Raw genomic sequence first — 27,179 nt, 5'->3', positions numbered from 1 at the left:
AGGCGCGGCGAGACCGGACTGGCTCCTGCCGTCGCCGCCCGTGCATGGGCTGCAGGTGGCAGCCGCCATGCGGCCCTGCCCTGGTGATTTCTTCCCCCGGGAGGCATGGCGGGTCTTGGTCGCGTCCGCGTCATGTGTGCACGGGCACGGCTGCACCTGCACTGCACACGCGCACATTATGGTTGGCATGGCATGGCGGATTGGCCGTTCGCCACGGCCCACGAGTCTCTTCGACGGATACAACTTGGGCCGAATTACTTGCTGGTTCACTCAGGCCCGCGGAAATGGCCAAAAGATATGGGCCTAATTCATTTGCTGGGCTGGGTCCATCTCGCTGTGGGCCAGAATAAGCGCCGCGTGTATACGCCGTCCGGACACGCAGCGCGTACGTGACTGCTTGCAAGTGTTGCCGACTCTTATCGCCCCGAAGGCGGTCTCCACTCTCTAGAGACAAGCCGCCGCCGCCGGTGGTTGACGACAAGCTGCCGCTACTCCACCAAGACCCGCGGAGACAGAACCCAAATTCCAGGCCGACTCCTCCAGCCAGCCAGCAGCACAAGCGAATCGAGTGCTCTTGAGCTTCGCCCCCGATGGCGTGGTGCCTCTCGGCTCCGGCCGCCGCCCCGCCGGTGGCGGCTGTGCCCGGCGCCCTTGGCGTCTCCGCCCTCGCGCGTGCGCCGGTTCCCGCCGGTAGGCGGCGCAGGTGGGACGCGCTCGTGGTCTGCGCGGCCCCCGATGAGGAGAAGATTACCAAGCGGTCGCCCCTGGATTTCCCCATCGTAAGTCTCTTGCTCTTCAACTTACCTTCACTTCATTTGATTTTAGCTGCTTGACCTGGTGGGATTGGAGGCTTAATTTTTGGGTCAGTTGCTCACCAAGAACCGGTTTAGAGATTGGGGTAGACAAAAGCGGTAGAAAATACGCAAGGGCCTGTTTGATACACATGGTTAGTTACTAGTTGGGCTAAAAATTAGCTCAAATTAGCTAGTGTTGGCTAGCTAGCTGTCTAACAACTAGTTGAAAACTTGTCTAAAAAATTAGCCCACCTATTAGCCCTCCATTTTGGATGCAGAGCTAATTTCAGCTAATTTTTAGCTACCTAGCAATTAGCCCTTAGATCCAAACAAGCCCTAAGTTGTGGTGTGGACAGTTTCCTTATGCTTTAGCTTTCAGATGTGGATTCGGCCTTCATCTATTTTTTAAGTTTTGCCATTTCATATATCTCTGGTGAAGATACCCCTGCAAAAATGATAAATTTTTAACCTTACTGATTTATTATTATGAATGTAAAAGTATCTGTCCAAACATAAACTTTTATTGTCATAGACTTTCTGGGATTGTTTTGCAGCTAGTATCTTGCTGTGCTGATAGATATTTGGAGCTTCAAATTTATATTGGCTTCTAAATACTGACTATAGTCTACAAATAATCCCTAAATCTCCTTCAGCAGTGTGTGCCTTCCGAATGTGTAGCTTTATATATTCTTTTCTTTGTGAGAGTCTTCCATCATCAATCAACATGGGGGTGGTTGCTCCATGGAGCGAACCGGATGCGACCCACAGAACCAAATAATTATTCTAGGAGCACCGGTCTATCCAAACAAGTATTACTACTTTGACCCGTTTGCTCCAATGGATCATGTGGGTCGATCCATCCTGAGGGTGACCAGCTACGATTTGTAGCTAGCTAGGCCTGGGTCAAATGTTTCCACATATTTGTCCGCACAGATAGCTATGATTCCAGTTGCCTCCCTACAGTACCTTGAACAAATTGTGTACGCATGGCTATAATTTTTAGACCATGATGTATGTATAATATATTTAACATCAGATATCTTTAGATCACAAGACCTCTTCACGTTGCTTCTTAGTGACTAAACACTATAGTTCAAACTGAAGCATAACTATTACCAATATTCAGATGGCATAGTCAAAGAAAATAGAATACTAACATTCAGACATCAAACATATAAACCAAGTGAAGATTTCAAACATACATACAGGTTTCTCAATGCATCATCTAAACAGAGGAATAAGAAATATTAAAAGGTTCCATCTGATATACTGCATAAATAAAAATAAAACACATATATCACCTCTCCCTGAATCTTGTAGCTTCTTTCAGTTAACTCTAACAGGAAACTATTAAAAAAAAGAACAGCTACCCCTACTTCCTACATCTTCTGCTTCCTTTTCCACATCCTCTGCAACAGAAACATGGCCAGTGATAAATTCAACCACCCTGGTTATAAAAAGCTATTAGCTGCCTGTCTCTAGCTATTGCAACTTATAAAAAAGTTAGGTGATTCGAATTGATCTCCAGTAGTTTGTATGTTGCCTATTTACACTGAATTTTCACACATGATTAGTTTTCAGATGTTTGTTTTGATTAAAAAAGAAATCACTCTGTAGCCATTCTAATATAAAGATAGCAAGATAGTGAAAACAGAACGTGACAGAAAGCCAAAAAGAGCACCTGATGTATGTGAAAGGTGCAACTTTTATTCATAACAATTCTTGTGGAGGTCAGCTTGACAATTGCATCTTAAACCTAAGCCATTAACTGCTAGTAATATAAATTTTACAATGCAGTAGTACTCAATCATTTAAGCACTTCATATGAGACAAAAAGATTAGCAAACTAGAAAGAATCTGCACACTGACTGAACGACCTGGAAGTGCTTTCTGATGTGGAGTTCACACAAATCCCATTTTCCTGTATGAGCATTGAGATTGCCTTTCCCGTGAACTGCTGAAAGCTAATCTGAACATTTCTATCTGCACTGATTAGACTATTTTTGATATCGTTACACATGACACATCGGATTTCCAACCGAATGGCTTCATGCTCATACCCAAGTTACTTCACCATTCCAAAGTGACAACAGGAACACTTCCTCGAAAGGAAAAACTTTTATTCAGTGAGGGACGACATGCAGTAGTACGAAATATCATTGAAGCACAAAAGCAAATCTATTAATTCAAGAGGTCATCCAACGCAGAGACCAAAATAGGACTTCTAATTGCAGATCAAGAAGCCGAATCCGTCAGATGCCAGTGAAGCTAGTGTGTGACGACATAATCGCCCAAGAACTAAACACCAGTGCTAGGGTCTGAGAAAGAGGGGAAGGTGGGGGATGGTACCTTGGGAGGAGGAGGAAGAAGAGCAGCGGATGGCACTGGTCATCCTGTGCCCGTGTCCACGGCGGCCTTCTTCTTGGCTGCTTGTGCAGATGGCGCCGGCGAGCAGGACGAGCGGGAGTAGCAGAAGTCACGGACGGGAGCAGGACGTCGAGGACAGGTGCGGGCAGCGGACGTTGTTCAGCCGCCAGCGGCGTACGAACGGGAAGCATGGGTGCCGGCTCGCCGCCGCACGAACGATTAGCAGGGGCGGGTCGAACCACTCAACCCTAAGGTTCGAGCTGTTCTGATCCACTGATCCAACGCGCCTTCATGGATCAAAGTAGGAGCCCATTGGAGCCGCTTGTTTGGGCCGGTTCGCCGAACCGGTGGATCGAATCGAACCACCCCCATTTTGAATCATCAAAGTGATAGAATGTTGTGACGAGCAGTCATGAGCTGTTTTTGGTGAACTCACTGCCTTAATTTTCTTAAGGCCAGACTATGTAAATGGATTCATGACTGTATGTATTACATGTGATATATGAATGTACATACTGATCCTAGCCTTTCTTGGTAATAATATATTTCTTTGTATAACCAAAGTAGTGATTGCATCTCTATTGCAATTGCAACTTTTTCCAATGATTATTCTAGCAATTGGTGTGGACGATCTGTCCAGCCTAGCAAAATAATGTTAAAACATGACTATAGCGATATAGATATGATATTCTATACATTTCTTTTCGCTTCTATATGTTGACATCAACATTGATTTCTACTGTTGTTTGAATGTTGCTAGGAATGGGAGAGACCAAAGCCTGGGAGGAGACCTGATATCTTCCCTAAGTTCAGCCCAATGAAGACACCATTACCGCATCCATTACCAGCTGATGATCCTCTGGATGATGATGAAGAGGAGGAAGAGGAAGAACAACCACAACCTCAGGAGGAGCCACAAGAGGATGATCCAGACAAGGAAGAACCTGAGGAAGATGACCCGGACAAGCCAACCGAGTAACTTTTGAATGGCTTGAACTGTGGTAGATATAGACAGTGGTAAAAAATGTGCTACATCTTTGGAGCACGCAAGAGATCTCAGTTCTATTTGAACTGTTTGTTCTGCCGGCTTATATAGGCTCTAGATGCATAAGTTTGTTATGACCTCGTTTGAGCTTTTCTAAAGCTATGAAAGTTTTGTTTCACGGATTGCAGATTACGTGCGATATCTGTGATGACATGTACTCTCACTTTTTCTATCTTAAGTAGCGTGTACATTGCAAGTATTTGATATGGTTCTTGAAGTTGTTTGGTTGCATCGTTTATTTGTGTCGGGTGTGCATAAAAATGAGTGATGCACCATTTTGTGCCTCTGAACTACGCCTGAATAAACATTTCAGTATTGGACGGTACATGCTTCACATTTAATGCCTGAAGCCTGGAACTACAGTAATCAATTTTGGACCGGTGCATTTTCACATTTGAGAGCCTGAAGACTGGATGTAGAGTAATCGATTTTTGATCAGATCGTTCTGTATCATGTGCCTTTTACACAAGGTTCTTCATTGCATTCTGCTAGGTTATTCAAGTTTCTCTGTGCCTTCTACATAAGTTATTCATTGTATTTTGCACGTCTATTCGAGTTTAAAAGAGAAACGATCATAAAGTAACAGTAAAAATCCGGTATACTCTATTTCCTTGTCAGTTTTGTAGTGTTCATGAGGGCTGAAGTTTAATAATACAAGAAACCTACAAAATTTCTCTCCCATATGTAGGAGCAAACAGCATAAATAACGCTACTTTTGTTAAGCACACTGGCCCCTGAATCAAACACCAAGTCACACCCAACGTCTACTCCCAGTTGTTCCCACTAGACATCAGCATCTACTTTCCTTTGATCTTGCAGTAGGCATACAATCCAGAGCCCAAAAAGCCTAATCCCTGTCCGATAACATTAAGCTGCATACGAAAACTTGGGTTCAGTATTCACTGGGAGATTATACAAAGATAAGTGGCCCATAAGAAACAAGACCCCGAAACTTACAAGATCAAAAGGAAGCCCACCAAATAGAACCCAACCAATTCCAACGGTGAAGAAATCCTGCAGAAACATCGAACATGAATATCACTACTCAAGAATGCTTTGCATGTTGGCCTATTGGATTGAGTGGAATAATTGGATGGTAGCCGTACCTTCAAGTTCCCACACATCGATTGTGTGAGTGCAGAATTCAGGATTGTGTTCCAGAAGATAGTGTAGTTCAGTAGAAATGCTAAGATGCACGAAAATAACAGCACAACCTACAAGCGAAATTTTGTTATTGGTGACATTCATAACTCCACATTATTGACATTACATGATGTAATGGAATACAACTTGACATGACATTACTCACTACTTTGTTGTCTACCTGTTTTGAGTGTTAAATTAGTATGAAAAATAAACAAATTAGCATGTAAAGTGAACTCAAGATCATCTCAGCAGCTATACTATACACTAGTAATTGGACTGAATGAAAGAATTTTGAGGTTCCAAACTGGAGGCACTATAATAAGTTATCATAATAGTGGCTGAAACAGTCCCTTACTATGTTATTATGGATAACTTTTGGTAAATTAGAACATGATAAATGATATTAAAGGACTAGAGGGTGGTATTATCAAAATTATCAGCACCAGCAAAAATTGACTTGGTTGAGAGTGAGTGAGACTGTGTGACTACACCCAAGGTAGTACTCACGTGCTTCAGTAACATATGCAATCCAAGCTAATTTCTGGACTTGAATGGCCGGATCCCAAAGATAGTGAAACAAAACTTCTAGCCGCAGCATGAGTCCAAGGGCTACTAACTGGCTAATTGACAGTACACAAACAGAACAATGTCTTGCAAACTAAACTTCCAGCTGCACCATGAGTCCAAGGGCTAACTGGCTAATTAACAGTACAAGCAGACCGATGAAGATAAATAACATGACTCATGGTTTTTGAATTTCATGACGTGCATCCACAAACAGTCTTTAAATGCCTACTAAAACTGACAAAAGGAGGGTCGGCAATGTACAAATTAACTTAAGCATGAATCCAGTGTTACCATGAACCCAGGGGAGTAAAGGTACGGAAATTCCACGGTCCTCCTTAGGTCACCCTGAATATATGTCAAGAACAGTACTGAAGGTCCACAGACAAGTCCTGAAATCCAGACAGGGTATTAAGACATAAGAAGTTTGATCTGAAGTTAAGAGCAATCAAAATAGTGTTCGAGAAGAAAAGGGCAATCGAAATAATACCATTGCACCACATCAGGCCAAAGCTATTGAGGCCACTAGATTTTCCTAGGGGGGTAAAAGAATATCTGATCAGAAAGATTTTGTAAGATGAAAGAACATTATATGTTGGAAAAGGTAACTGCTTTACCTATACGGTTGATAGTAGCAAGATAAACAGCTGTCGTAATGTTGGCCACAAAGACAATAGCATACCCACGAGCATCAAATGACAAGTCTCGAGCTCCAGCAACGAATGCTCCGAATACAATCAAAGCCACACTGATAAAACCTTGGTTAACAACCAGATAGTGGAAAATTATAGATTCAGAACACTACCTAGTCCTGAAAATGTTCAGCACAACAAATGCTATATGCAAAGAAAAAGGGTACAGGTACAGCAGTAGGCACAGAAACCTACTACTGCTGGATGAAACAAATATAATCATATAATCAAAGGCTTATACAAAATGGATAACATGTACAAATACTTATATTTGAGACTGCCTAGGGCATCAATGAATTAAACGAAATGGAACTTACACTAGCTAACTACCGCACACTATTCATTCTTAGAACAAACCGTGTATTCGTAATAATGAGATACAGCGAACAGAACAAATATCCATATATTTACCTGCCTATTATAGGTGGGGTGTGCTTCTGCTTTGCCAGGAAATATTCCATTGTCATTGTAAACACGACTGTTGTGCGCCGTAGAGTTGTATACATAGGAACGTTAACTCCACGGACTGATTCCATCGAGGCCAGCTTTTTTAAAAAAAAAAGAACAGTAAACACCAGTCAGAATTCAACCTGAACAGAAATGCATGTGCCTAATTATTAAACACATGAATCTTATATGTAAGGGAGTCAGCATACCATGTAGAGTAAATAAGCCAAGGAAAGAGGTGTGGTGCGCAACAGTAACCTAAACGGCACAAAGAATAGTGAATCAGAAGGCACTGATGGATCACTATTTGTGAAGGAGATGATCTTTAACCGTCTCAGAACATAAAGAAGGCACGTTGAGCACACCATCTGCACATGTTTGTTAAGTGTTAACAAAGAAAGGAGAAATACACAGATGATAGAATACAAATGTAATGTAAACTAGAAATTTAGACAACAGACATCCAAAGGCAAAGGAGGATTTTACAAAGCTACGTTCCATCAACAGCTACCAAAAGATTTGGGATCCACTATTTCCCAAGGATGATTAAAAGCGTAATATCTCCAGCACTTCAAGCAAGACTTGGAACATTCTTGAAATAAGATTAAAGGCAGTATTTGGTGATATTTGGAACGATACCATGGGACAAAATTAAATATTTTCAATAAAAAAATTGATTAAAAAAATGTACACCCCAGGATTTGTTCTCCTGGTATACAATGGGAAAACCAGTTACCAGTGGAAACTGAACCCTGGACTAGACTAATCACATAGACCCATACAGCACTGAAAACTTGAAAGAAAATGTTCGCTAAGAATTCAATGGAACACAGGCATGAAACTTTCACGTTCTCCATCCAGAAAAGTGCATGAAGCATGCACACCACAGATTTTCCCAGAACACATCCAGTACCTGAAGGAGCGTGATGACATTTGCACAAGGGAAATTATACGAAGACAGAGCTGCTTTGTTAAACATCACTAGCAATACTGCATATTGAAAAATCCCAAAATTAGTACAACAAATGGGTTCTGAAAATGGAAAACAAAACAATAACACATCATATCCCTGTGGACATTGGCTATTTGGTTACCATCCTTCTAGAGCTAAAAAAGATGGCATCACAGAGTGAATCATCAAGTAACTCAAAAGAATGTATGGGTATAAACTTGTAGCAGGTTAAAAGTGTGTAAGATAATTTGAGGCACATGACAACATAACTAATAAATATTGCATTGGTACACTGCACATGTTAAGGAGAATACAGAACAAACAAAACAATGATCAAGATATTTTTTTGATGCAAACACACGATGTATCTAAATATTTTAAAAAAACAATGGAGATAAACCAAAATTAAGGTGAAACAGTTCAAGTAAAACTGAAAACCATGCATTGAGCAGAACTCCTTCAACAGGTATTATCAGAAGAACACAAGTGAGTTCCAGTGCAATTTTAGTCATGAATGCAAAAGGGGATATCATTAGTAAGTCCAACTACAGTAACCCATTCACAGTTCTCCAACCTCCAGTAAGTACATATAAATGGAATATGAGTTTATTGTGCAATTCAAACCTCATTCATCACTTAACCTAAAATCCCCCCCATCACACACACTAACTAAAGTCAAAATGGTTTTGCTGATTTTCCGCTTGTGTTTTTCCTCAAGTGAGACCACCTTCGTTTGTTCCAATTTTGTCACGCAACTAATGACAAGTGGGCAGGTTTCAGTTCAAAAGGCTAGCTAGCTAGATAGATAGTTAGATGAGGACAATGATATATATGTTCTATTAAACGATTATTCTTATCCAATTGAACCATCATCCAAACAGGGACTGAAGCAATTTACATCCTATCATCAGCACCAAACGGTATAGTATTGCTTTCTAAATTCTATTTCAACAGGGCTCTCTGGTCATGTTCTCCTACAAGTGTGCCCGAGCAATAAGCATAGGCCCACTCCAAACTGAAAAGGGAGATAAGTCAGCACAGTAGCCCCATTTGTTACGACCAAAATTCAGCTAACACTAGGACACAGTATGTCACAGATTCGTCATGATGGCAAATTCAGTTATCTGTATGAAATAGCAGTTCCTACTTTCATATAGAATTTCATAAACATGTATGAAGTATATGTACTTTGCACTTTGCGTATGTATAACCGCATAGGCAACAGAGCTACGAAAACGGTTTCTCTCCCCAAAAGCTCGGCCGTGTTGGCAAAAGCCGAAAGACCAAAGCACGAGTCAACCGTCCTGCACGAACTCCAAAATCACGTAGCTGAATTCAACAGAAAAAAACGTGACGACCAGCACAAGCATCAAGTGAAACACGTGATGCAGGTGTTCGCCCGTCCCCAAATCCCCTGAACGCAACCAACGAAACAGCCCACCCGATTACCCGAACTACGAGCAGTCCACGCTGCGGTCGCAAGCAACCAAGCTGCCCGCACGGGAGGGAGGGAGGGAGCGGATCGGGCGTAGCGCGTACCGGAGCATGCCATGTAGGAGAGCGCGGCGGCGGCGCCGCGGCGGGTCATGGCGGAGCCCTTGAACAGCACGGCATCGTCGCCGCCTCCCCCTCCGCCGTTGCCCTTCCCGTCGTCGTCCGCCGAGACCGGCAGCAGCGCGCCCCTCTCCCCGCCGCCCTTCGCCATCCCTCCGGCCGCCGGGATCTCCGCTCCCCGATCCGCCTCCTCGCCCCTCCTGCTCCGCCCGCCCGCGACTCCGCGAGCACGCCGAGGCCGAGGAGCAGCAGGAGGATATTTCTGTCCCGGGCCCCCGATGGATGCAGCACGCGACGGCAGCGGAATAAAAACTGGCCGTTTTGTGCAGCTGGTAACGGGTGCTCCTGCGGGGGTGCGCTGTCTGTCTGTCGCCTCGGCGACTGACTGGCTCGGCGATGCGGTCGCCGGTCAGCGACCCCGGGTGCGGGACTGGGGACTGCGGATGCGGAAGCTTCTGCCCGGCCGCGCCCGCGCCTGCCAGGCTTGGCCAGCGGGGCGGCAGCCGCCTTTTATTGGAAGCGAACGGGCGGGTGCACTTTGGCAAGTTGGGTTGCCGGTTGCCGCTCGGTGCCTGGCCTGGCCTGCCTCGCGCGTCACGTTGCGACTCGCGACTCGTTGGGCCGTTGGTCACATCGCGATCGCGTCGGGGTCACAGCGATCGAACTCGGCCACTGGGCGACTGGGATAGCCGGATAGGGGACAGTACAGTCGAGCCGGGTAAGTGTGCGATGTCACCACCGGGCACTCACGAGCCAGGCCCTGATTAAAGAAGCAAATCCTCGGCGAGGGGATGAGATCCAGCGATCCACCAGCCGGGATACGGTGGCGCTCGGTGTCGTTCATCAGATGGCATAGTACGTCCGATCTGCCCAGACCAACGACGGATCGAGGAGGCGATATTATTCTTCGCGTCACTCATTTGGGAAGTATTTGGAGATACCATGTGCTATTTTTTTTTCCACCTTTACATAATTGCATATTGAGATCACAGATACGGCAATGCCCGCCGTTGTTTCTTAACGCTAGGTATAGAGGCGCATCCCACCTCCCGGATTATCTGCAAGCGCTTAAAAATAAACACTATATTCAAGCAAAACCAAGGTTTCGTTTTCGCCGCTCAAGGAATTTATTTGGATATTAGATTTACTTTTGCCACACAGAACTTTAGTAAGATTGGAAGCAAAATCTTGAAGCGCTTGAAACGAGCACTCTAATCTTGAAGCAATATTGAGATTTATTTTTTTCCGCACAAGAATTATTTGTTGCTTAAAATAAGCACTCCAAAATCTTCAAGCAATATCGAGCTTTAATGCGGCCATACAAGAAATTTATTTGTTGCTTAAAATGATATTGTCTTCGCCCCAAAATAAAAAATTTCTATATATAATTTTCTATATATATTTCCTGGATTTGGTAGCTATTGTTTCATGCACCCGTGATCAGCTCTGCATTAGGAGTTAGTGTGTCATGTTTCTATAGGATGTTATTTTTTAGAGATATTTTAAAACTCATAAAGCTATTTATTTGTTTCGTTCCCAATTGTAAGTCGTTTTAGCTTTTTTAAATTCATATGTTTTACTATGTATCTAGACATAAGTGTATATTAGATGGGAAAAACAACCGAAAACAACTCTCTAGTCAATGACTTGTTCATTAGACATCATTTATGGTCCCAAAATTCTATTTGAAGTTTTGTCATTTTCAAAATCAAATTTGCAAACAACCTTGGATCAAAAAAAGCTAGAAGATCTACAACTTTGTAGCTAACGACTTTTTCATTGAAAATCCTAAGTTTCTAAGTGAAGTTCTTGCATCATTTAAATTCATTTAGAGTCTTAAATATCTACTTAAAAATCTGGTAAAGTGAATATGAAGAAAATATATTTGTCCTTTTAATCACAAGTGACTTTAGAGTGGAGTTATTGGGGATTTGACCTTAGACAAACGCAAGTCTCTAGTGCTTCGATTAGAACTAATTGTTTCTTTGTTAATACTTGCTTTTAGAGATATCTTCGTTTCAAGAAGCAAAGGGAGGAAGGAAGATAGAAAAACCACTTTGCTCAAATACAAAGACAAAAAAAAGAGCAAGAAACAAAGTTGCCTAGTTCACTTTGTTGTCAAACTAAAATGAAGCCGTCTGAAAGTCAAAGTGAGCAAGGACGATATGACTTTTTCACAAGATGCAAAGTCTCATGGCTGAAAGCCTCCTTACAGAAAATCGCTCACGACATGTAAAATATTGAATCGAAGATGTAACAACTAGTTTGCCCTGAAGATAAGAGCGTTGTAAGTGATTAACTCATGGTTATATTTAGACTTTGGCCTTGTTTACTTTCAAATTTTTTTTGCAAAATATGAATAGTAGCACTTTCGTTTGTATTTGACAAATATTGTCCAATTATGGACTAACTAGGCTTAAAAGATTCGTCTCGTCAATTCCGACCAAATTGCACAATTAGTTTTTATTTTCATCTATATTTAATACTACATGCATACGTCTAAACATTCGATATGAAGGAGAATCTGAAAAATTTTGTAAAATTTTTGGGGAACTAAACAAGGCCTGTTTTAGGGATAATGAAGGCGACATCCTCTATAAGGGGGTGTTTGAGACTGCTCTGCTCTACGTTTTTCCAGCTCCGCTCCACGTTTTTTAGCCAAACGGTTTCAGCTCCACGCACTCGGTTCAAGAAAAAGGGTGGAGTTGTGAGAGCACCTAAAGAGGTACTCCACGAACTCCAGTTTTTTATGGAGCTGCTCCATAGTAGAGTTTGTGGAGCAGAGTTCGTGGAGCAGTGCCAAACACCCCCTAAAATACCCCCTAACATGTATTGTACATAGGCATGAAATGAGTACTCAATTGAGTTCACTATATATATCAATCCTTGTGTGAGTAATCTTACCTACAGGAGCTGTTAGGCCCTGTTTAGTTCCCCATCCAAAAAATTTTCATCCATCTCATCGAATCTTTGGACACATGCATGGAACATTAAATGTAGATAAAAAAATAAACTAATTACACAGTTAAGTTCAAAATCACAAGACAAATCTTTTAAGCCTAGTTAGTCTATGATTAGCCTTAAGTGCTACAGTAACCCACATGTGCTAGTGCTAATGATAGATTAATTATGCTTAATAGATTTGTCTTGCAGTTTTCTGACAAGCTATGTAATTTGTTTTTTTATTAGTTTCTAAAACCCCTCCTGACGTCCTTCCGACATAACCGATGTGACACCCAAAAATTTTTCATCTTCAATCTAAATAGGGCCTTAGTGGACGTGAGAGTGAGACCATAGGTTCCATATTTGAATCATATGTGGCTTGCGTTGCGGGACCGTGTGTGGCTGGCTGGTGGGTAATCCCTAAACAAAACATTTTGGGTTCGATTTACATTTTTTGGGAAGCGGTTATCACAACCAATAGGTAACACATGCCGACAGTAATAACCATGGACACAAGGTTCAAAGTTTTTGGCATCTAATACTAGCTTAGAGCTAATCATTAGAGATGGAGAACACAAACGGCATCTGGACGGATACACGAGACCTAGGCTTTGTTAAGATTCTCCGTCACATCAATTTTTATGACACATGCATAGAGCATTAAATATAGTACGGTTTGACTATAATTTACGAGATGAATCTTTTAAGCCTAGTTAGTTCATGATTGGACAATATTTGTCAAATACAAACAAAAATGCTACTGTGTTTATTTTGTAAAAAAAATACAACTAAACAAGGAATGTAACTTTTTCTGTCCAAAACAATGCAATTATTATTATGTTTTTTGAGAAGTTAAATGATTTAAAGTTTGACTAATGTTATATAAAAAACACTAGCATTTATAATATAAAATAAAATACATATTATTGGATTTATTATAAATATTTATAGTTAATCTTGTTTAGTCAAAATTAAGCTAATTCAGCCTGTACAATTATAGTTACTGCCGCCAGGCATTCCAATCGATGATCTAGGCCTTGGCCTTGTTTAGTTCCCACCAAAATCTAAAAAGTTTTCAAGATTTTCTGTCACATCGAATCTTGTGACACATGCATGAAACATTAAATATAGACGAAAACAAAAACTAATTATACAGTTTGTGTGTAAATCGCGAGACGAATCTTTTGACCCTAGTTAGTCTCTGATTGGACAATATTTACCACAAACAAACTAAAATGCTACAGTGTTATTTTTTAAAAAAATTTGCAACTAAACAAGGCCCTTGTTTAGATGTGAACATTTTTTTGATTTCGCTACTGTAGCACTTTCGTTTGTTTGTGGCAAAAATATTGTCCAATTATAGACTAATTAAAGTCAAAAGATTTATCTCGTGATTTACAGACAAACTGTATAATTAGTTTTTATTTTTATCTATATTTAGTGCTTAAGCATGTGACGTAAGATTCGATATTACGGAAAATCTTAATTTTTTTATTTTTGGCGTGAACTAAACAAGGCCCTAGTTACTGTCGCACCAGACAACCAAAACCAAACAGGCCCTGGACGTTTGGGCTGAATTATGGCCAGGCGACGGGCCGAACGGTCAACACGTAGCTCGAGCTGGTAGGAAACGTAGGCCGGTGGCCGGTGGCCGCTGCAGCTGCGGCGGGAGATGCCGCATGGGCATGGCGCTGTGCATCTGCGCCACCCTGCCACCCGTCGTCCGATTTGGCGCCGGAAAGGCCAGCATGCGCGCAGCGGGGGGCACGCCACCGCCCGGCGTCTGCCGAGCCGGCAACCTCGCGGTGTGCGCCGCTCGTAGACCTACACGCGCACGTACTCCACGCTGGGCCCCTTGTCCCCGCGTCGTGCTCGTACGTGCAGCCCCCCCGCGGTACAGTACACGGAGGAGGCGATCTCGGCCCCGGGCGAGGGCACGGGCTACGGTGCTAGGCGTAGTAGGCCTGCGGCCCCTGCCGGGCGATGTGACAACACGTTCGCCTGGGGATCCTGAACGCGGGATCGCTGGTGCGAGCGCCAGGCCCGTCAGTGCCGCATGCATGGAGGATGCGAGGTGACATGCACGTAGCGCTCCCGTACGCCTGCGGTTTCTCAATCAATGCCCCGTCGCGGGATTTCCACCCATGATGGCGTCATCGATGGGAGTGAGACGCGCCGTGCGCCCGTGCCGCTTGTCAGACGACAAGGCAGCAGGCGAGGAGGACGCAGAGGTGTGTGTACTCGTACTCTACGCACCGCAGGGAAAGTACTCCGTCACTGCTCACGGATACCACTATACTACGCCCCAAGATTTGGAGGATTCTGAGGCCCAAAAATACGAGTTGGAGTACTTTCTCTGCTACGAGCTGTGTTCAGCCTTGTTTACGCTAAATTTCAAAAACTTTTCAAAATTCTACGTTACGTTAAATCGTAAAAGGATTAAATATAGATAAAAACTAATTAATTATACAATTTAACTATAATTTATAAACTAATTTTTTTAAAAGATTCATATGTAAACAAGGCCTTCGTTCATTTTTTTGTGAATTTTGCCACCAAACTTTCGAGCTCAGAGATAAGAAGGCAGGTTCCTACTTCCTAGATAACGTTAAAAGCACGGGTATTGCTGTCGAAGTTCTTCCCTCGAGCTCCCATGCATCCCTGTCTGCGCCCATCAAACAAAAACCACAAAATTCAACAAGCAACGGAACAGCAACACTCAACTAATTAACCATGTTCCGGACAGAACTACACGCTCTTCAGTACTCTGAAAAACTACTCAGCCTACAAGACTACACTCTCAACACTCTAATCTCTCCCCGCCCACCAAGACTTTTAGCAGCTAGCCTTAGTTGTCTTGTCGATGACCCTCCACTGTTCAACCGCAGTAGCAACGAATTAACCCACCAGGCACCAGTTTTCCTCTGGAAAAAACAAAGCGAAGGAAACGACCAACATAAGTATAAATCACTATACTGCTTGCAGCTAGAGTTCATGTTGCATTTCTAGAAATATAAGGGTTTTGTAGTGGCTAAAGAGAACTCAAACCGGCATATTGCTCTCACAGCACTTCATAAAGAAAAAAAATAATGCAGTCAAATATCCCTCACCTGACCATAAGCTCTTATTTATCTGATTCACGGGACTCAACCAGCACGTATACAGGCTTTCCATTCAACTTGTAGAAATCCTGCAGGGAAGTTACTAGTACATCATCAGTTAACAAATTTGAATCATTTTTCCATTTCATCCAGTGTGTTTGGAATATGAAGAAATAAATACGATTACTTAATTGCAAATTACTAAAGTGACCGGTTACTGAAACCAAAATAGATTAACTGACAAGAAGCAAAATTAGGAGGACTATGTTGCAAATGTCTCAGCTTGATTTATCCAGGAACCTACAGGATCTTCTCTATCCTGAAGCCATGGTACACAACAGAGGCGTGCTCCCGTGCTAAAACAAAGTAACTGTTAAGACTGGTGCAGCGCATGTACCTTCTATAGTTTTATTTAGACAATAACAAACAATGTCCACCCAAATCTCATGGTTGCCCAACTGGTACAGATATTGAGTGATCTTATGTGTCGGCAACAGAGCAGACATGTTCATGTTGTTCGTACTTATATAACAGTTAATAACAAGGCCAAGTTGTTCCTTGCGGCTGTGCATAAAAAACCATGGGCTACACAATCTGTAAAGCTACAATAGCACTAACAGTTATTGTCAGATGTATGCGGCCAGCATTATCTAAATAGTGCATATGGAACATGAACATTATAATAAACAGCTGATTTTGCTTGTCAGTAGTTCAGAATAGTTGTGAGTCCAGCGACGATACCTTGAATTTTGGGAGCCCAATGAGACATGCACACTCGACAACATCAGCTTCAGCACGTTCTGGAAAGCAATTAGTTAACTTAGTTAAAGGCAAATACTGTAGTAGCAGACCAAAGACATAACAGACTACAGATAGTCACTGATCAGTTAGCATGAATACTACAAAAATTCTGAACAAGTACAGTTTTCCATCTAAAGGCCAAAGGTACCATAAAACTATAACACTCTGCCCTAATCACTATTTGCTGGATACTACTGACATTTATAACACATTAAAAGGCCATTACTATTACAAGTATAGCTGCCAACCAATGTGTACTAGGGTTTATCTGAGAATAAAAAATGCTACTGACTAAATTGTGCTGGCACAGTTTCAACACAAGCAGCAAGTACTAGATAATCTGATGCTGACCCGAGTACCCGACTGACATGCACCTGATGCTGTGATGCACAACAGCACAAGGCTTTGCTATAATGTCACCGATGCATAATGCACAATTTAAAGCTTAACTGCTAAAGCTGGACCATGAATAGTGTGTCGTGAATGTACAAACAGTAGCAGCAGTCTGATGTTTTTGGAGAGAGAGGGAAAAAAAGCATCCATAAAAGTAGGGAAATGTAACATCTGCAATATGTACTTTACTGCGGATATTCTACATCACTCTATGCACAAAAGTAGGTTCTATGGGTAACTAATCATCATGTATACTTTAGTCATAATTTGTTTGAATGCATAAAATTGAAATTAGCACATACGTACCAAGAAGCCTAATTGCAGCACAAAGTGTCCCTCCGGTTGCAACCAAGTCATCGATGATCAGCACACGCTCACCAGGCCGTTCGATAGCTCCAACATGCATCTCTAAGCAATCAGTCCCGTACTCGAGAACATACTTCTCAGAGATCACCTCACCTTCCATGTTTTCAAGAGCCGATGTTAGCACATGCATGCTGTTTACCGTTGAACAAACAAAAATTATTTGTTTAACTACCACACTTTGGGTAAGTGGCACTGCACACAGCAGCATCTCTTGGGGTAATAGAACATGTGGACAAAAGTGCAGAATGATCTTGTATTGTATAAAAAGCCTGATGCATTTCTTAATATCCCATCATGGGCTGCAACTGCATGCACAAAAGTGTCCTGAGCAGGCTAGAGAAACAACTTTGGTGTCAGAGATTATGGGCAAGGCCCGTACTTTTACTGCCTGCTAAGCAAGTACACTCACTAAACATATACTCCTGCTAATCAGGGTGTCACCACAAGCTGGGCACTAGAAAAAGGAACAGCTGGCTACAGAAGTATATGCATGGGTATGAATTCAGAATCAAAACAAAAATCATGTTCAAGGAATCTCACACACCTGGGAGCTTCCTAGGCTTGCGCAGCGGTATGAACTTGGCGCCAATAGCCAACGCAATTGCTGGGCCAAATATGAAGCCCCTGGCCTCAATCCCTGGAGGAAACAAGAAACAAGTCTCAGAACTAGTATTTGTGCAAATGCTGAATGGAAGCATCAATGGCCTGTCACTGCCAAGTGGAGTAGTAATAATAATTGACTGACAAAGACAACAATATCTAACAAAAGATGGTGCCACATAAGCACCAGCCGCGACGCATTAAAGCATAAATAAAGCTCGTGTTTTTTTCTAAAGAAAATAAATGGAGTAAACGGAACGGAAAAGATGAGAGAAGGAAAGAAAAATGGAAAATTCAGGAACAACGGCCGCAGAAGCGGACAGAGTATCCAACAAGCAGCAGAGCAAAATCTCAGAAGCAGTACTTTGCAGCGATAACGACAGCGGATCGATCGGGGCACATGCCGCGTGACATCAGGGCGCGCCCGCCACCAGCAGAAGCGATGCGACGACGGGTGTACCGCCGGTGTCCTCCCCAACCGCCCGATCCCGTGCGCCAGCTGCCGCGCCCGTCCGATCCCACGGGGCCACCACGCCACCCGCGGCCCGGACGCTGTTGCATCTGCATGCTGCCCCCTGCCGCGGGCGGGACGGGATCTGTGCCCCCCAGTCCTTCTACGTGTGCCCCCCGTGCCCACCCCCGATACGCTACTGTTCAGTTCGCAAAAAAGTTAGGAAAAACGGCACTGTAGCACTTTCGTTTTTATTTGATAAACATTGTCCAATTATAGAGTAACTAGGCTCAAAAGATTCATCTCGCGGTTTACAGATGAACTGTGCAAATAGTTTTTGTTTTTATGTATATTTAATGCTCCATGCATGTGCCGCAAGATTCGATGTGACGGAGAATCTTGAAAAATTTTGCGAACTAAACAAGGCCTGAATGCGGCAGATTCCCGGCCGCGTCCACGGCGCCGCGGGAAAAAGCCTGGAGAGGCGCGCCCAGGTCATGTGCCTTCTACGCTGCGCGCCTGTGCCAAACATTCTGCCACGCACGCATGCACGCCCTCTGCATGCATGGCCTCGGCCGGTTCAGGCGGGCAACAGGGCTGGCTGCCACTGGCAGCGCCAAGCGTGCACTCAAACCACACCGGCAGACGAGGTTTCCCGTGCTCCGCGACCACGGTCCACGGAGAGCACATGCACACGGGAAGGAGAAGGGCCCTGCTGTCAGTGACGACGGTCGACATTTGTTACGGAAGGCCTGCTGCGGCTTTAGGATCAGCTTTGCACCTGGCGGATGGATATGGCAGCGGAGCTGGCCGCCACGCAAATCCAGCAACAGTAGCGTGGGAGGAGGATTATTGAGGCGATTATGATATGATCCTCCCGAGGAAAGCAGGCCCGAGTTGCGACGGGAGTGAAGCGAGCGAGCGAGCAACGCGAGAAAAGGCGTACTCCTAGCAGCGGGACGGCAGCCCGACGGACCCGGGGCAGGTGCGACGACAAAAGCGCGGGGGGAGCAAAAGGACCAGGGGAGATCTCCCCCAGAGATTTTACGGAATCTCAGAACTCTGCCCACAGCTCAGCTCTCGCCCCCCCGCGGCTGCACGCGCGCGGGACAGCGACGTGCCGCTCCAGGCACAGGCACCGCCGGAGAGAGAAGAGAGACTAGCGCCAGTCGGCAGGGATCAGAGGGAAACGAGGGGAGGTGTCCCGGCCGTCGGGTTCTGCTGATTATTACCGGCGACGGCGTCGATGCGCATCCCACGGTAGCGCTCGACGAACAGGTCGACGGCGTCCTTGAACACCCCGGGGCGCAGCAGCAGCGTGGTGATGTCGTTGAACATGATGCCTGCACCACCACCAGCCCCCGGCCCCCAACGGCGCATGCATGCAGAGCAAGAAAGAGATCGATCAGTGCCACAAGTAGCGGCGTAATTAACCGGAGAGGACGTGGAGACTGAGAGACGGAGGGAGCAAGGCACAACCTTGCTTGGGGAAGTGCGGCACGACGCGGATGGCGTCGGAGATGCCCTGCAGCCGGGGGTCGGCCGCGGCCACGGGGGCCGCCTCCTCCTGGGCCACGGCGGCCGCGCAGCCGTTCTCCTTGGCCGCCGGCTTGGCGTTGGTGGCGGCCTCCATCGCGCTGACGGCGTTGCAGCTGGCCTCCTCACCCATTAATTCCTCTCGCTCTCTCGCTCGGTCCAAAGCTCTCCTCCTCCTACCCGGCCTCTTCGACACCCGCCTTTATTGTTGCTTGCTGGACTGGTGCGCCCGCGTATATATAGCCGAGGCAGAGGCACCGAACAGAGCAGGGAGCGTGGAGGGGAGGGGAGTGGAGTGCCCTGGGCAGAAACAAGCGGCGGGGCTCCCTCGTCTTGGCCTCCCTCCCTCGTGCCTACCCCTTGCTCTGTTTATAAAGAGGAGGGCAGGAGAGCAGTGCTGGCACGGCAGCCCACACCACGCATAGCCCCTGTACTGTACGACTTTACTGCTGCTCGGTGCATAGGCATAGGCATAGCCGCATAGGCACACAATCTCTCCCTTTCTTGTATAGTTCAAAAATATTTTGTAAAATGATCACTTTGGCTTTGTTTAGTTCTAAAAAAATTTCGGATTTCGCTACTATAGCACTTTCGTTTTTATTTGACAAATATTGTCCGATCATAAACTAACTAGGATCAAAAAATTTGTCTCGTGATTTACAGTCAAACTGTGTAATTAGTTTTTATTTTCGTCTATATTTAATACTTCATGCATTTGCCGCAAGATTCGATGTGATGGAGAATCTTGAAAACTTTTTAGATTTCGGGGTGAACTAAACAAGGCCTTTGGCTTGTATTTAATAAATATTATTCAATTATACAGCTTAAAAAATTTATTTCACAAATAACAAGTAAATTATATAATTAGTTATTTTATTTATCAATATATAATGCTTCATGCATATACCACAAGATTCGATATGACGAAGAATCTGAAAAATTTTGCAATTCTTTTTTGGGTCCTTGTTTAGTTCCAAAGAAAATTGCAAAATTTTTCAGATTTCCGGTCCACATGCATGGAACATTAAATATAGATAAAAAAACTAATTACACTGTTTGTCTGTAATTTACGAGACAAATCTTTTAAGCATAATTAGGCTATAATTTGATAATATTTGTCAAATACAAACGAAAGTTGTACAGTGTGTATTTTGCTAAAAAATTTAGAACTGAACAAGAACAGAAATTTTGATTTGGCTACTATAGTACTTTTGTTTGTATTTGATAATTATTGTGCAATTATGAATTAATTAGGCTTAAAAATTTATCTTTTAAATTACAGATAAAATATATAATTAATTTTTTATTTATATTTAATGCTCTATGCATGCGTCTTAAGATTGATGCGGGGAATCTCAGATCGGTGTGTGCCCCTACCAGTACAGTTGTACTGTATACGTGACAATGTGATGACTGAGGGCGTGGGCGTCCCTCTTTCTCTTTTGGTGAAAAGCTTCGCGGCCTAGCCCCGGGTATTGATGAGCAGCCGAGCGGCTAGCCGTTTCCGCGAGGAATGGGAAAGAAAACGGGGTGGCACCTCCACTTGGGGGGGTCTTGGGCTAGCCTAGCCAGTAGCCACCGGACCGCACCGCACTGCGCCCGGATTTCGGTTGTGGGTACTCCTACACCGCGCCTCGTCGGAACTCGCGGCGGCAGGGCCGGGTGGGGGTGGGGCGGGGGATCCGATGCCTGCGCTGCGCCTGCCCGCCCGCCGCTGCCCGCTGCCGTGCAGGAAGCGCAGCGGTGGTGCTGGTGCTGGTGCTGGTGGTAGCCTGGGGTACTAGACTCGCAGTACCACGGCGTCACCACTACTGCACTTATGTCACCCACCACCCCCCGTTTTCAGCATAAACCGTGCCGCCGTACCCGGTACGGGTACCCGGCCGGACCCGGCCGGCTTGGCTGTTGGTTGGGCGCTGGCTTTGGCGCGGCCTGCGCTGCGCGGCGCCTCACTCACGCCGCTCACGGCACGTACTACTACATACGTACGGGGCACTAGGCCAACCGGGTTACGCCAAGGCGTGAGACCGACGGGTCGATCGCCGTGTCCGCCGCTCGTTGGCCGGCCCGCGCGGTAACGTCCCGCCTCTCCGTCTCTCTCTTTCTCCCGTCCCGATCCGGCAATCCCAGCCCCCGGGCGGGTGCGGTGCGGGAAATATTTTGCGATCTGGACAGGACAGAGAGGGATCCCGCCGGGAAAAGATGATCCGTCGTCGCCAAACTCCTCGTGATTTCGATGGCACCGCATGCGCCTGGCAAGCGCACACACACATTGCGTGCGTACCGTACCCTTGGCTGGATGCATGGATCCGTTTCCAGCGAATAGGTAACCGGAATTGTCGGTGCGGTTCGTTTGTCTTATAAGCTGAATTTTTTTTTTAACCAATAATATTTTTTATACTAAATTAGCGAACAGTATTTAATAATTATTATTCAATTATAGATTAACTAGACTGAAAAGATTTAATTTTACAAATTAAAAATAAATTATATAATTAATTATATATATATTTATATTTAATGCTTTTTAGATGTGTTGTAAAATTTGATATGATGGAAAATTTTAAAAAGTTTTTGGTTTTTGAATGTAAGTAAACAAGGCCTCGACATGCTTCTCGCAGATTTTATCACGGTCGCGGGGGTAATCAGGTCTCCTTTTTTAGGGTGACGAACAAGGCCCAAGGGTGATTTCTGGTATCCGACGCTTGCCCGCTTCGTAGGCTATACGGGCCGTCGGAGACCTTGCTCGCTGAGGGCGCCGTCGCGGACAGCAATACAGCAACACAGCCCAATGGATTGATTAGGCCCTGTTTAGTTCTACACCTAAAAATTTTCATCCATCCTATCAAATATTTGGACACATGCATTAAACATTAAATAAAGATAAAAAATAAACTCATTACACAGTTTGTTTGAAAATCACGAGACGAATATTTTAAACCTAGTTAATCAATGATTAGCCTTAAGTGCTACAGTAACCCACATATACTAATGATAAATTAATTATGCTTAATAGATTTGTTTTGCAGTTTTCAGATGAGCTATGTAATTTATTTTTTATTAGTTTTTAAAAACCTCTTGCGACGTTTTTCCAATATATCCGATATGATACTTAAAAAAAAATTTTATCTCCAATCTAAACGGGGCCTTTATTTTTTTTTTTTTGTGGTACTCTTCCATCTCCGTCACACAGTGTGGAGCAGTCGCAGGCAATGCAGATGCAGACGACGCGCTGGCATCGTTGCCACGCTACTGTTTCCATGTGTACCAGAGTCAGGTACTCAGGTACCACCACCACCCTCTGGCTGCGAGCAGCTACAGTATCGATGGAGGTAGTCCTCCGTCTCAAAATAGATGTGATGCATGCTGATAAATTTTTCTTAATTTTAATTAGATTTGTAAAAAAATACGTGCAACATTTATATCTCTAATAAATTTATTATAAAAATATATTCAATAATTTATCTAATAACATTAATTATGTATTATAAATATAAGTATTTTTTTAGATATATTTAACCAAAGTTATAAGTGTTTAATTTTTTGAGAAAAAGAATAATATTTATTTTGGGACGAGGGAGTGCGTAGTCAGGGGGAGCCACGTCTGCAGTATGCCCCAACCAGGATTCCGGATTGTACAAGGGCTCGATCGCGTCAGTGATTCAGGAGCTGCTCCGGCAGTACGTACGTCTCCGATTTCCACATGGTTTTAGCATCCGATCCTCTTACAAAAGGACGTGCCTGTCGCTCCGGACCAGGCTGGCAGGCTCTAGTGCAAACAAGTACACACTCATTTTGGAGTGTGTTGTAATATATCGTGATAGGGGGGTTTAGAGGGTGCTACTACCACCCGGTATTTTGAGCCATCCACAGAACATTCAACAATCAACAGTCATTTTCTTAAGGGGACGTTCGGTTATTGTGGAATGAGACCGGGAATAGTTCTGGCCATTCAATTGCTATACAAATTAGTCTATGGTTCCAGGTGGAAATTATTCCATACTTCAATTCCCAGAGAAACGAATGCGTCTAAAAGGAGTGAGCTCGCTTTCCTCGTCGTGCCCGCGGCAACCTCTTTCATCTCGCTCTCCTCGTCACAATACTCCATACATTTTCATTGCTCCCACCTTAACCCCACGCATAAGGCGTCTTGCACCGCCGATTAGCCAAGATATCTTCACAAGTTATTATCCATCTACTAAGCTTCACACATTCCCTTGGACATCTCCTAGTCTCTCTCCATGGTGAAAGTAATAGCGTTGTTCGACCTATAAACCTTAACCTAACTTGAGCCCTCACTGGAGTTAAGACACTAATTATGACATCTGTAGGTTGTCTAAAAAGATTAAGAGCATGTTTACCACCGACGCTAATTACTAGTTGGAGCTACAAATCCAAATTAGATAGAGTGAGTAACTAGTCGACTAACAACTAATAGTTAAAGACTAGGGTAAAAAATTAGCCTACCTATTAGTCGACCAACCACATGTTTGGATGAGTTTAGAGATAGTTCTGGCTAATTTTTAGTGAGCACTAAGGATCTATTTATTGAGCTTTTAGCCTTCTGGCTCAAAACTTGGTTTGTTGCCATCTAGCTATTGGCTTTTTACTATTCACTTTTGTAATGATTTTTTAGTTTCTCAGACTCGACGCACGCGGACACTCAGAAAAGCTTCTTGCGTTGTTCACAAGCCAATTTTCTAACTTTTCAAAAATAAAAACTCAGCTCAACATCTAGGCTATTTGCTTCATATCCTGGCTTCTGACTTGTACTCCCACTCCTAAAATGCAAGTCCGCATGTATTTTAAGATTTACTTTTGACTAACAATTATCCTAATTATATCAAGAGTTTATAATACAAAAATAGTTACATTAGATTTGTATTTATAAATACTTTATAACGATCAAACTATCTCTTTTCATCTTATGTTCTTTCATTCTTTTTTTTCTTCCTTATTATATTTTGGTAGTTGTCCTTGGATTGCTCAACTGGGGTAAACAGACCCTCTTCATTTTTTTCTAAAAAAATTAAATAACACGAAACATCTGCAATAACTTAGGTTCCCGTGGCTTGACGTGACGACAACCAAAACATCGATATGTACCGGTACTGCTCGTACAGTTGTTATTTACACACCCCAGAGATTTGAAGAACCCAAGAGACGGTAAAAGCTGTTGGGGGTGGAAGGGCGCACGTACGGCGCGATCGCCGTCACCGCCGCACGCCACATCCATGCATCTCAATCCACCTTTTCCACGGACGAGCACGGCGAAAATCACGCCGTACTGCAAATCTTTGCTGCAGATGCGTATGTGCACTTTTTACGTGAGGGCCAGGGCCCTTGCATCCTATAGTTGCATTTGCATGGACATGGAAAAAAAGCTGCTGCTTGCTAGCCGTATGCTCTCGCCAAGTCGCCATCGAAACTGTGTGGTGGAGGAATCGTACGTGTTGTCTTTGCCTGTGGTTGCTTGTCTTTTGTACGTGTACCGTGTACACGCCACCGGGACGAAAGTAGCATGCATGTGGAAGGATGTAGAAATTATAAAAGCCCGGCATCGTCTCTCCGTCAACTCGAACAGGACGGATGCATGATCGTTTTGTCTCTCACGCCATCTAATATGCCATGCCATGTACTTCGACAAGACACCGGCAAATTTTGCTGAAATAAAAGTCTTATTTAGTTGCAATTTTTTTATAAATTAGATATTGTAGTATTTTTATTTATATTTAATAAATATTATTTAATCATAAATTAATTAGGTTTAAAAAATTTATCTCGAAAATTACAGATAAACTGTGCAATTAATTATTTTTAAATTTAAATTTAATATTTTATACATATGTTACAATATTTGATGTGACGAAAAATCTAATAAATTTTGCAAAATTTCTCGGAAACTAAACAAGAACGATCTGGGCTGCTTGGAGCCGATATAACGTACAAAAGGTGGTGTCGCTGAGGGGAAATTCAACAATATATTTTGCTGCCAAGCCTGCAGAGATTCGATAGTATAGTTTTTGGATGAATGCTTTTTGGATAGAATACTTCCAGATGCATATGGAAACATTGTCACTCAATTTGCATGTGGATGTGGCTCATGTATATGCATGCACCCCGACCTATGTGTTCCAAGAAGAAATGCATGCACGGCTTGAATAAACCGATGAACGAAGTTGCTAAAAAACCTAAGTTTTACAAAATGAAGTCGTGTGGAATCGGTTCCAAGTTATCGTGTAAGCACAAAGTCGTAGTAGTTTTTTTCCCCTTTTTTTTCACCCGCAGAAGTAGTCGTAAAACTATGCCAAGGTGGCGGCGCCGCGGCGGCCTAACTGGTTGCAGTACGTCGTCGCAGCCAAGACATGCGTTACACACCTGCCGTGGGTGGCACAGCTCGCGAGCGACGAATCAGATCGTCTTGTATCGATCCCTGGTTTGGGGTTGGGTGGGGGCATCTAGATGACATGAGTGTGCCTTTAGGTCCCGTTTGGCACGGTTAGGAGCCGTTTGGAGTTGTTGTTTTTTTTTTGGCAAACGGGATAAAATAAAATGACTCCACCAATTAAGCCAATAAAAAAGGCAACGGATCTAGTGCAAACTGATCTCTCGTGCAAACTCTACAAACTCTAATCTCGATCGCAGGATGTTGATCCAAGGGGGCGCATGAGAGAGGTGGAATGAGGGATTTGTAAAAGTGTGATTAAGAGCGGGCGATTAAGTGCAAAATTACTCAATCTCTCCGTGTCCCTTGGATCAACATCCAGTGGTCCAGATTATAGTTTGCATAGTTTGCATGAGAGGTGAGTTTGCACTGGATCCGTTGCAAAAAAAAAAAATTCCTCTCACAAAGCTAAAGGAGCCAAAATAGTGGTTACCAAAATGACTCCAACTTCACCGATAGAGTATTTATGAAACTAAAGACTAAAAAATAACTTGAGTGGTGAAGTGGAGCCGTGACAAAGGAGGCCTAAACTCAAACCGCACCAGAGGGTCTCGTTCGCTCCGTTCCAACCTAGCTAATCGCGGATAGATAACATAATAACATGCAGCATACTATATGCATGCCCAGATACCCCGCATGGTGCGTGACGCTAAGGCAATAAGGCCCAGACACACAAGCCACCGGATCGAATCGATCGGCATTCAACGCTGCAATCGAGCGCGCCGGCCGGATTTGGTGATCGGAACCGAGCGACAAGCCTAGGATGAAAACGGATCGGATCGGTGCGGTAATACCTTTCCCATATCCTAATCCGCTTTTCTTTGTCGGATTCGGTGCGGAGCGGATAATACACGGATGCGGATGTGGATACAGTTTTTTTCGGTAGTCGGAACTGGTACGGATATGGAGCGGAAACGGATCGGAGACGGATTTTAATAGTCGGGTAACATGTGCATACATAGAGAATTATATGCTTATCAAG

General features: G+C 43.8%; 3 protein-coding genes across 3 annotated transcripts; 1 reads left to right on the top strand and 2 right to left on the bottom strand.

The window, feature by feature from the left end:
* Nucleotides 389-4,444, top strand: LOC8072460 (actin-binding protein). Its single transcript, XM_002454127.2, has 2 exons — nucleotides 389-779; nucleotides 3,922-4,444. Exons 1-2 carry the CDS (start codon nucleotides 591-593, stop codon nucleotides 4,138-4,140), a joined length of 408 nt encoding a protein of 135 aa, XP_002454172.1. The 5' UTR covers nucleotides 389-590; the 3' UTR covers nucleotides 4,141-4,444.
* Nucleotides 4,782-10,013, bottom strand: LOC8072459 (nucleotide-sugar uncharacterized transporter 3). The gene is made up of 10 exons (XM_002452397.2): nucleotides 9,547-10,013; nucleotides 7,969-8,045; nucleotides 7,265-7,423; nucleotides 7,020-7,153; nucleotides 6,534-6,664; nucleotides 6,407-6,451; nucleotides 6,211-6,308; nucleotides 5,313-5,420; nucleotides 5,164-5,220; nucleotides 4,782-5,078 (listed from the first exon to the last, which is right to left on the bottom strand). Exons 1-10 carry the CDS (start codon nucleotides 9,710-9,712, stop codon nucleotides 5,004-5,006), a joined length of 1,050 nt encoding a protein of 349 aa, XP_002452442.1. The 5' UTR covers nucleotides 9,713-10,013; the 3' UTR covers nucleotides 4,782-5,003.
* On the bottom strand, nucleotides 15,182-20,104 carry LOC8072458 (adenine phosphoribosyltransferase 4). The gene is made up of 7 exons (XM_002452396.2): nucleotides 19,696-20,104; nucleotides 19,449-19,559; nucleotides 17,710-17,802; nucleotides 17,106-17,258; nucleotides 16,347-16,405; nucleotides 15,615-15,694; nucleotides 15,182-15,428 (listed from the first exon to the last, which is right to left on the bottom strand). Exons 1-6 carry the CDS (start codon nucleotides 19,883-19,885, stop codon nucleotides 15,629-15,631), a joined length of 672 nt encoding a protein of 223 aa, XP_002452441.1. The 5' UTR covers nucleotides 19,886-20,104; the 3' UTR covers nucleotides 15,182-15,428; nucleotides 15,615-15,628.

This window comes from Sorghum bicolor, chromosome 4 (genome assembly GCF_000003195.3).
Source record: "Sorghum bicolor cultivar BTx623 chromosome 4, Sorghum_bicolor_NCBIv3, whole genome shotgun sequence".
In the NCBI taxonomy this organism is placed as follows: domain Eukaryota; kingdom Viridiplantae; phylum Streptophyta; class Magnoliopsida; order Poales; family Poaceae; genus Sorghum; species Sorghum bicolor.
Note: the sequence above shows the minus strand (reverse complement) of the source record. Positions and strands in the feature narration are given on the sequence as shown.

Bases quoted from the DNA above. Each gene is read 5' to 3' on its own strand.
- LOC8072460 (XM_002454127.2), top strand. From the start codon at position 591: ATGGCGTGGTGCCTCTCGGCTCCGGCCGCCGCCCCGCCGGTGGCGGCT. The intron at 780-3,921 runs GTAAGTCTCTTG...GAATGTTGCTAG, and splicing joins CGCCCCTGGATTTCCCCATC to GAATGGGAGAGACCAAAGCC.
- LOC8072459 (XM_002452397.2), bottom strand. From the start codon at position 9,712: ATGGCGAAGGGCGGCGGGGAGAGGGGCGCGCTGCTGCCGGTCTCGGCG. The intron at 6,309-6,406 runs GTATTATTTCGA...TCTGGATTTCAG, and splicing joins TGGCCTGATGTGGTGCAATG to GACTTGTCTGTGGACCTTCA. The intron at 5,079-5,163 runs GTAAGTTTCGGG...TTTCGTATGCAG, and splicing joins GTGGGCTTCCTTTTGATCTT to CTTAATGTTATCGGACAGGG.
- LOC8072458 (XM_002452396.2), bottom strand. From the start codon at position 19,885: ATGGGTGAGGAGGCCAGCTGCAACGCCGTCAGCGCGATGGAGGCCGCC. The intron at 17,803-19,448 runs GTAATAATCAGC...TGTTTCCTCCAG, and splicing joins GCGCATCGACGCCGTCGCCG to GGATTGAGGCCAGGGGCTTC. The intron at 17,259-17,709 runs GTGTGTGAGATT...AAAACATGGAAG, and splicing joins CAAGCCTAGGAAGCTCCCAG to GTGAGGTGATCTCTGAGAAG.